General features: G+C 42.7%; 1 protein-coding gene across 5 annotated transcripts in view; it reads left to right on the top strand.

Annotated features, from left to right (window-relative positions):
- The first annotated feature begins 2,857 nt into the window (after positions 1-2,857).
- UBE2D3 (ubiquitin conjugating enzyme E2 D3) overlaps positions 2,858-10,432 on the top strand; it is a 29,130-nt gene continuing 21,555 nt past the window's right edge. For 3 of the 5 annotated variants that reach the window (XM_049632157.1, XM_049632154.1, XM_049632158.1), the window contains exons 1-2: positions 3,373-3,463; positions 4,235-4,390. In XM_049632157.1, the coding sequence (XP_049488114.1) occupies positions 4,367-4,390 (24 nt within the window). In that variant the 5' untranslated portion in view covers positions 3,373-3,463; positions 4,235-4,366. Of the gene's footprint in view, positions 2,948-3,069; positions 3,158-3,372; positions 3,464-4,234; positions 4,391-10,432 lie in introns of those variants that run through there. The other 2 variants (XM_049632155.1, XM_049632156.1) reach the window with 2 other exon arrangements.

Below are 10,432 nucleotides of genomic sequence, written 5' to 3'. Positions count from 1 at the left end.
CAACTATTGCTATGAATTTTACTTTATACATTTAAAAACATTATTTTGAGAAGAGTCAATGGCTTTGCCAGACTGCCAAAATGGTCTGTGTCACAAAAAAAGTAAATTTGTCCCACTCCGCTGTGCTCTGTTAATTCAGAGCATTAACATGTTCCTTTATACTTTCATACTGAAGCTTGTTTAGATCAGGGTAATACAAATTGGCTTATCTGGGACTTTTCTTTAGGGACCTCCTGGATACTGTGAGTTCCCTTTGGGTCAATAGGAATGTTTCCTACCACTCTTGTATACTGGCTTCTGAAAGAACAAAACAGAGGGAGAAATAAGTCAAATAAAACTAGATTCAGAGGACACTGAAAGTAGAAATATAAAACATCCTACTCTCCTACTTTCTAAAATAAGAGACAATATGAAACTCCACCTGATGAACACATTGAAGTTAACTGCATGGGTTCAAATTCTACTTCTGCCATTTATTAGCTGTGTGACCTTGGGATAGTAAATCTCCCTGTGCATCAGTTTATTTGTAAAAGTAGGTTAATAAGCACAGTCCCTGACACAAGACAAATGTTGCATAAACATTACCTATATTTAGGATTATTCTTGTACATTTGTTTCATATTACGGCCAGTTAATGTCTGGCTGGTTACATTAATAACTTCTATTTACACAGCATTGTAGTCTACAGTACCCTTTCACATACATTATGACATATGAACCACACAATAAACCTGTGAAAAAGGACAGCTATTATTATGTATAGTTCAGTGTTGAAGAAACTAAGATGGTAAGTAGCCACACAGTATCACACAAATCAGAATAGAGCAAGAATGCAAACCTGGATTTCTCCCTCCACCCCAACTGCCTAATTCTGTGTTTCTACCATATCAGGCTGGTTAAAACAGAGAACGAAGATTATTCTGGGAGAAGGGAAATAAGCCACATGATGAGCACTTTAGTACTCTGCTACTCATGTCCTCTACCCAGAATAATCTATACCACCTGGGAGCTTGTTAAAACTGTAGAATCTCATGCCCCACCAGGGCCTACTAAATCAAAACCTGCATTCTGAACAAAATCCTTAGGTGATTCACACAGACACTAGTCTGAAAAGCACTGTTTCACTAGTTGCTCTAGTGACACTCATTCTGGTCACTTAAACAGTATAAGCTCATTCATCACAGACCTACTTTAGTTTTTATTAGGTAATACTTTATTGTAACAAGACAGAACTTGATTTTTTTCTTGAGTATATTCTAAAAATGAGTTTATATACATACACATTTTTTAAAGCATTTTGGATTCGTCTTTCGAAGAGAGAGTGCATGCGGGCACGAGCAGGGGATAAGGGCAGAGGGGGAGAGAAGAGAGAGACAGTCCCACGCAAGCACCATGCTCTGTACAGGCGCCATCCCACGACTCCGAGATCAAGACCCAAATGGAAATCAAGAGACTGCGCCACCCAAGCGCCCCAAGTTTATATTTATATTAATTCTTTAAAATATCCACTTCATGGGGCGCCCAGGGTGGCTCAGTCAGTTAAACGTGGGACTTCAGCTCAGGTCATGATCTCATGGTTGATGAGTTCCAGCCCCGCCTCCAGCCTCCAGCTCTGTACCGACAGCTCAGAGCCTGGAGCCTGCTTCCAGTTCTCTCTCCCCCTCTGTCCTCCTCTCTCTCCCCTTCCCCGCTCATGCTCTCTCTCAAAAATGAATGAACGTTTGGGGCGCCTGGGTGGCTCCGTCGGTTAAGCATCTGACTTCAGCTCAGGTCATGATCTCACAGTCTGTGAGTTCAAGCCCCCCATCGGGCTCTGTGCTGACAGCTCAGAGCCTGGAGCCTGTTTCGGATTCTCTTGTCTCCCTCTCTCTCTGCCCCTCCCCTGTTCACGCTCTGTCTCTGTCTCAAAAATAAATAAACGTTAAAAAAAAAAATTAAAAAAAAAATGAACGTTAAAAAAAATTTTTTAAATATCCACTTCACTTAGGAATGTTGGAAAACTTTAAAACACGTCAGCTCTTACCTTTACTCCTTTTAAAAATTAATGTACTACCCTTCACCGAAGGATGCACTAGACAGTAAAACCACCCTCTCTATCTTTTACAACACCTAAATTAAAACAGGCCGATCCTACCCTCATAGGTGTCTCCTCCCCCACCAGATATTTCAGTTAAGTAATGAGTTTTTATGACCCAAAACTGATTTCTTGAGTTTTGCAACTCTGTGGCTCTAGAAATTGAAAACACAGCAAGAGGAAGAAAAAGGTATTAAGCCTATTTTCCTACCTCAACCTTGGCGGATGGTGAAAGGCAAATAACTAGTCCGCCCCTATCCCCCAAGTTAATCAATTCACTGTTGAGTTTGATTTCTAGGCCGCTGTCATTCTGGGAACGAGTGTATGAGTCCACTCTTCTCGGTACTGATCCTCTAGGCCAGAAATGCGCTATATTTTGGCACGTGAGAGCGCTGATCAGCGGTTCGCCTAGTTCTATTTAAAATGACTGTTTCATTTTGAGAGGTGCCTCCTCCCATTGGTTAACCGGCCCGGATGGGCAGGCGAGTAAAATATTGCTCACCTGCTTCCCCGAAAACTTCAAAAGCCCGGGTCAACCTGGGCTAAAGTTATCTAGTGATTAGTTCGTGGTACCTCCCACAGCACATTCCTGATTGGGCGCGTGAGAGACGGATGTGTCGGCGCGCGCTCTAACCAGTCCGGGGAATTCCATTTCCTCTCCCTCCCACCAGCATAAGCACTCAGGGGCGGTGCTTCCCGGCGACGGCCCGCCCCAACCCGAGCCGGCGCTTATTGCTTCTCGCGAGAATTTGTGGATTTGGGGGCGGGCCCTCAGCAGGAAGCGCGCACAAAACTGCCCTTAAGTCATTGCAGAGGTATAGCTCCTGTTAGCCAGCCACGAGGTTCTCGCGAGATCCGCCGCCTCAATACCAAGTGAGGAAATTGGGGGACGCTGCTGGGAGGGGCGTGGGGCTCAATCGCGCAGCTGCCGCTTCCATTACCTTCTTCCCATGGTCTCCTTCCGGTTCTCGATGCTTCTCTGAGTCTGAGGGTTTCCGCCGTTCGTCCACCCTTCCCCCCAGCCCATGACCCGCCTCCGGCCCCCGCCCTCCCAGTCCAACCTCCGATCTGTTTAGTAAGAAGGTGCTGTTCCGAAAAGGAAAAGGGGGTAGCATAGATAAACTCAACCCTGGACGTAGGAAGTAAACCGTTCCCCTTCACCCTTAGATTCGTCCTGTGCTCGCGACGGCGGCGTTGGCGGACTGATACGCGGTGGTGAAGAGGCAGGAGGAGGGGGGAGGGGCGGAGCGTGGCAGCTGGCAGTAGTTCCGTCAGAGCGGACATCTTGTGGCTGTGTCGTGCGCGTGAGCCCCGTAGGGCCGGGGAGGCACCAGCTGCCGCGCGGGGAGGAGGCCGAGGCCGCAGCTTGAGGGAGGCCCCGGCCCCTCTGTACGCGTGGGTGTGGACGGCTAGGGGATGGGAAGGGAGGCCGGCCCACTGGCCGGCCGGGTAAGAGGGGAAATACAGGCCTTGGTTGGCTTGAGTGACCAGCCTGTTGGGTGGGGTAGGGTGGGAAGGCTAGAGAAGCCGGGGCCTGTCTTGCTTAAGGGGTGGGGGAATGGGCGCGTCCTCGCGCCTAAGCCAGAGCCTCAGGGGCAGCACGGGCGCGTGGTGGCGGTGGCTGGGCGGGCGCGTGCGGGAGCGCGCTGGAAGGCGGAGTGTACGGTGGCGTCAGGGGCCGACACAGAATAGCCCTAGCTGCGGGGACAGCAACACATATCAAGCCTTCCCTCTTTTATTTCCTTCCCCTCCCTGGCCGCATCTTTGAGCAGAAACCGAAAGAAGTCCGGAGTCTCCTGTTTCCCCCTCCCCCCTAGCCTTTCTTTGCCCTAGTGACGCCGGCATAGCGCCGACTAGGCCCCGGCTCCTCCTCTGCTGGGCTCCGGACCCTGCCCCGCACCCACCCCTTTCTCCTACGCCTCTTCCTCTCCCACCCGGGTCTCTTCCTATCGAGAGGCCGGGAAGTCAAACTTGTAGCCGCCCCTCCGCTCTTCCCGTCACCTTCGCCTCCTCTTCGGGCCGAAGCACGGCATAGAGGCTGTTGGTGGCTTTGCCACGCCACCCCACCCACCCCGGATCGCGACCGTTTTAAGGGACCTGGATTCATCAGGGTCTCTTCGGGGCCTGTGCGAGTGCTGATCTGCTCCGTTTTTGCAAAAGGCGCCTGTGTCTGGCAGAGCCGGTGTGAGACGAAGAGACCCATCTTTCCCTGCCGCGCGGATAATCAAGAGTTTTGGCCGGACCTTTGAGCACACACCGGGAGAGTGAGGAGCCAGACGAAAAGCACAGACGATGGCGCTGAAACGGATTAATAAGGTAACCCTTGGGGCTAAAGGGAATGGGGTCGTAGGAGGAAAGGAAGGTTCAGTACCAGAGGAAAGCGTGGGGGTGGGGAGGAAGTATAATTATGAAAACGTCCCTCTTTGGGTCACTTCTCTTGGGGGAAGGGAAACGCAGATCTACTTTAAAGAAGTGAATTTTCAAGCTAAAGAACAACACTTGTGGCGAATGAGGTGTTATCTTGTGTATGTTTCAGTGGAATCGGTGCAAATTAGGGGTGGGGGAGAGTGATTTCAGGCGCCTCGGTTCTGCTTCTAAAAGAAGAGTTAGTCTTGTTTGAGGTCAGAATTGCCGAGAGATGCTCCAGCAGATGTCATGGCGCTTCCTATTCTCGGTGCTTAAAAACTTCAATTGTAAGATCAAGGATCTTAGGCTTCCTATGGGAAGAATCATTGGAAACTCGGGGGAGAAAAACGTGTAAATCTGGCGGGCCCCGAACTTCATTGGGGGTCGGTGTAGAAGTCTCTTAGTGGCTGAAAAGTAGTGAATGAGCCTCGTCAAACTTAATCGACTGGGGGCAGGTTGGTTACACAAGAGTAAGTGGGGTTGAGGGGAGATGGGCTGACACAATGTTACCGCTTCCTATGTTTTGTAGTTGAGGCTTCTCACCCGAAGCTATTTATCTGAGGGACGCCGGCAACTGATGTAAAAGGCTTCTGGAAGCTCTCTTCTTTTTGGCTGGGGGGGGGGGGGGGGGGGGGGGGGGTGGGATGGCAGTAAGAGAAGGCTAGGTGTACCTAGTTTTGCCTCGGCTCTGTTAATAACACTTTCGGGGAACAATGTTTCGCTACCTAAAATGTGGTTTGATACTAAACTATCCATGGAAATTGGGGTGAAAAAAGGATTTTTCGAGGCTTGGGGAGTGAGCGGAACCTCCACCTCCGGAGGTTTAGTCTCATTTTCTTGCTCTAACTTCTATCCCGCATTTTAAGATGGCGGCTGCTTTAACTGGTTCAGGCTCTTTCCGGCATCTCCTTTCCTAATAATATAAAATGATATTCTTTGTTAAATGTTAACTTTTACATCAGATTGTACATAGCTCTTAAGACGTCCTGCTCAAGACTTTATCTATATTCAAACTCTCAGACTGTATTTCCCTTTTTTGTAACTTGTGTATGTGTGGTGTGTTTGGTTCTTGCACAATCGAGGAGGGTGGAGTATTTACAGCTAACTTGAAAAAAATGTCATGGAATAAATTCAGCCTTACTAAAACTAGGAGACAGAGGAGGTTGTGGGTTAGAAACTTTGGTTTTGATGGGTTACTTTTTTTAAAGGGGTCCTGCATGGAAGGAATGACAAGGACTTGGCTTTACTAAGTAGACTTGATGCTGCCTAATTTTGATTTATTCAGTACGTATGACTTTGGAGTTTATTTGACAACACTGATATTATGAAAGATGAAGGTTCAGATCTTCATGGAACGTATCGAGGCTGAAATTTTGAATTTTGATTTAGTCCATCATTGCATTGTCATTGTGTGTTTATGTGAAATATAAACTTAAATCTCTGTGATTTTGAGAGGATGGAAGAGGAGAGGAAAAATTTTGTAAGAGTTAAGATTTAAAGCAAAAAGGATTAAGCATCTTTTTGACCACTTTGAAGGCCAGCAATACATTGGAAAAGCATAGTTAATACTAAGAATATAACATTAAATACAAATCAAAACCTTTTATCTGTGAGAATTAGTTCAGGCTACTAAGATGTGGAATAGTTTCAAACCCATAGCTTTTTATGCATGTGGAACTTCAAAGGAAGGTCTCATTGATTTTTTTTCTTTTACAGGTGATACCCAGCTGCTGTGACACCACTTTAATTATTTAAAAGCTCTAGAGAGGCAATATAATGGTTAAGAATTTGAACTTTGGAGCAGAAATGCTCCAGTTAGAATTCTAGGACTGGGCAAGTTATTTGTATGCCTCTATAAAATGAGTATTTGTTACGTATGAACAATAGTTGAGTGCCTAGTATGTTCTAGATGCTAGGACTGCAGTAGTGAGCAAAACAGATTTAGGGTCCTAGATTTTATTTGTTTATTCGTTTATTTTAGGATTAAAGAGGTTAGTGTGTGGCTTGAACAGGCATATGGCATTCAGATTATTACTGCTATTTTAATATCACTTTTTAATTTTCAAAATCTTGTTAAAGAACTTTCGTAGTTTAGTACTCTTCATTAACATCAGATTGTCTTCTGTTGTAAATATTTTGAAGATATGCGTAATATATTAACTAGACATAATACTTTCCAAATTGGAAAAAACAGTATTTATGTAGGACTGTTGATTCAATGTACAGAAAGTTTTTGAAAGGCATGTGGCTTGGTATTTAGCTGTTACTCTCAGAATCACATGGTGAAACTTCAAAAAAAAAAAAAAAAAATCCCAGATCCAGAGAGTATTAGTGAGTGATAGTTATGGGGGATGGTTTTATTAATTTCTGTTCTAGAAATACAGGGTCAAGTAGGCATCGCTATTAGTATGGTATTTCTTGTGTTATGCACTTTTTTCTTTTTTTTTTTTTTTTTAATTTATTGTTTGGAGCCCCCGAATTCCAAATACTAAGATACTTACATTCTTTGTTGATGCTTTATTGAAATGCTTATTGTTGGATTATTTTTGGCCAGTATTCATTTGATAAAGCTTTTGGATTTGTTTTTTTCTAAAGCTTACGTTAAAATATATTGTGTTTCTTAGACCAGGCAGCTTTTTCAAACAATCTTACTTGTTTTTTGCTGTATTATTTATTTAATTAGCTGTAGTATGGTTTTACAAGGCTATTTATTAAACAACAAAAATGAAAAATGGGAACTCCCAAGTTGATTAGTGGTGTTTGAGGACCATAGGCAATTATACTACTCCCATTAAACCAGGTAACTACAGTGCTTGTATTTGGGGGAAGTTTAAAAAGAACTGCACATAAAATATAATGTGAGCCAAGCCTAGAAGAGTAACTCATGTTTTGAGGGTTTGCAATGTGTCAGAATTGTTTGAAACCCTTGTATTAACTCACTTAATATTACAACTCAAGGAAGTAGGTACAGTTAAATTATTATCCCCATTTGGAGATTAGAAACCTGAAGCACAGAAAGGTTAAAAAACAAAACAAAAACCTACCCTTCGTCTCTGATAGCAGAATTGGGATTGGAACCTGGACAGTCTGGCTCCATTCTGTGTCTTAACTGTTATGTCATCCTTTATGTTTTTAGTATTCAAAAAGGTTTTCTTTTGCATCATTCTGCTGCTAGTAATAGCGAGGACTTAGCATTTACTGTGTACCAAACTATTTCCAAGCCCTTTATGGAAATCAGCTTATTTAATTCTCACAACAATTCTGTGAGATGCTCTTTATCATTCCGTTTTATACATGAGGAAACCAACACAGAGGTTACTTGCTACACAGCTAGTGACTGAGGTTCAGATCAGTCTACCTCAAGAGCTTAAGCTCTTGAACTCCATAGTGTACTGCTGTTCTGAACCATTTGTTTCTATTTTATCAGGTGAATGAATGTTATTTTAGTTTTACTACCTGCAATAAGCTGCTGCTCTCCTCTCCCACTTCACTTTTAAATAATGGGAATTTCACTTTATTCTTAGATTATAGTTAGTTTGTGAATTAAGATATTCACTAACATAAGTTTTGAAAGCGGGAGTGAATGTTCTTTTTGGTTGATCTCTTAAAGGACTGGGAGCTGCCATGTTCCAACTAATTGCTAGGGGTATCTTAAAATATCTTGTCTCCAAAGAGCCTATAGGCTGGATACACAGTTTTGCAGGTGTTTCTTTAGGATCCTCAAGGCTTTTCTGTAGCCAACTAAATGTGTGGGACAGTTGTGTGACTCATGGATACTGATCATGGTGACCTTGGTGTTTATTTTATGAAGAGGCACTTACCTTGACACTGTTTTCATCATCCTGCTCTTTTGCAGTGTTAATTCTAGTTTTTGTTATTCCTACAAATATAAACTTGAATACTCTTATTAGCACTAGGGGAGAAGCTACTTACAATATATCTGTTACTAGATTATATGTGAATTTAACTCCTGGATTCCGTGCACCTTGTTAATCCAAGATACAGTAAATTCTTGCAATTTTTCCAAATACTTTTACTGTAATGATCTGTTTCTAGTAAAGAAAACGTTCTTAATGCTGACATAAAAATGTTTTCAGAGTAAGATTTCAAATCTTAGCTTGGCTTTTGCATTCCATAATATACGTTCTTGTTCGTGGGTTTTGACATGAGTTGCATTTATATGTCAGGAAATTGAGCAGAGTTCTTAATATAGTGTATAGGATCTTACCAGATATATGGAATCATTTTCTCTGGGAACAGGCATGATTTTGAAATGTCCCTTAGGTGATTCTGAAGCCTCCCTCTGGTGAAGATCCACAAACATCGGGGTAATCGTTTAACCAATACTTAACTGAGGGAAGTTTTACTCCATTTGGCACAGTAGTTTAGTCCCAGGAGATAGAAAATGAGGAAGCCTTGTCATTACCCATGAGAGTCTCTGCTTTGAGTGGAAGAAACAAGCATATAAACACATGAATAGGGGTTTGTCACTTTGTACAACTTAACTTTCAAGAATCTAAGTCAAGTATGGGAAACACTTATTTAAAAGAAATTAAGGGGAGTGCCTGATCTTTATAAGTTGAGTTCTGAGTCTTGATTTTGGCTCAGGTCATGGTCTCAAGATTTGTGGGATGGAGCCCCACATTGGGCTCCACACTCAGAGCGTGGAGCCTGCTTGGGATTCTGTCTCTCCCTCACTCTTTCTCTCTCACAATAAATTTTTAAAAAGGGGGGTGAAATCTTTGTTTTTATATCAGATTTACCCATTACTGTTTTTTACCTTTTTTGAGAGAGATGCAGGGGTGGGGCGGAGAGAGGGAGACACAGGATCTGAAACAGGGCTCTGAGTTGACAGCAGAGAACCCAGTTTGGGGTTTGAACTCTGGAAACGCAAGATCATGACCTGAGCCAAAGTCCGGTGCTTAACTGACTTAGCCATCCAGGTGCCCCAGATTTACTTATTATTAAAGATAGTTTATTTAAGTTTATTTAGGGGCACCTGGGTGGCTCAGTCGGTTGAGCGTTCAACTTCAGCTCAGGTCACGATCTTGCGGTCCTGAGTTCGAGCCCCGAGTCGGGCTCTGGGCTGACGGCTCAGAGCCTGGAGCCTGCTTCCAATTCTGTGTCTCCCTCTCTCTCTGCCCCTCCCCCATTCATGCTCTGTCGGTCTCTGTCTCAAAAATAAATAAATGTTAAAAAAAAAATTTTTTTTTAAAGATTATTTAAATAATTTGCTTATGCTATATTTTGCCATTTTATGGTGGGTTTTATAACTATACTTAATTCTGTCAAACCAGTAGTATTTTGAAATCAGCAAGATTAAGTGATTTTCATTACTTTACTGGAAAATTTTATGTTGTTGATTGGGTTTTACTACCAACGGCATGATCTTATTTGAAATTGAACAGTGTAATTGAGAATGAATGCATTTAGTGAATATCTTATTAGCTAAGTTATCTGGCTAGATAAGATTCTCAAAACTATCCTCTGCCTTGTTATGTGTGAAAGGGAAAAATTCAATGAAGTGTTTTATACTTTCCCTAAACATCTGATTTTTATCTGCAACAATACTTTCAGTATAATCTTGTATCATTGAGATTGACAACTTTTCATAGCTAGATTTGTCTTATTTGGCCTTGTAGGTTTCAGTTGTGAATCACTACTTGGTTACTTGTTCGTTTTTAGGATGGAGTACTTGTTCACATTCATCCTAGTCTTGTTATCATTTCAAAGCTAATGTATAATTGGATGTTTTCAACCACAGGACTGCTGTTAATTTTTGTTTTTTCTTATCTATGAAATGCCTTGTGTGTTTTCATGTATCAAAGCTGAGAACCTAAATTTGGCTTTCTGTTTTGCCCATTTAGATAATGCCTACAAAAGAACAGCTTTGAATAATTTTAAGTGATTTAAATGGTGATCTAAAGAAAGAAAATTGTAGTAGTATTCATT

This window comes from Panthera uncia, chromosome B1 (assembly GCF_023721935.1).
Source record: "Panthera uncia isolate 11264 chromosome B1, Puncia_PCG_1.0, whole genome shotgun sequence".
In the NCBI taxonomy this organism is placed as follows: Eukaryota; Metazoa; Chordata; class Mammalia; order Carnivora; family Felidae; genus Panthera; species Panthera uncia.
Note: the sequence above shows the minus strand (reverse complement) of the source record. Positions and strands in the feature narration are given on the sequence as shown.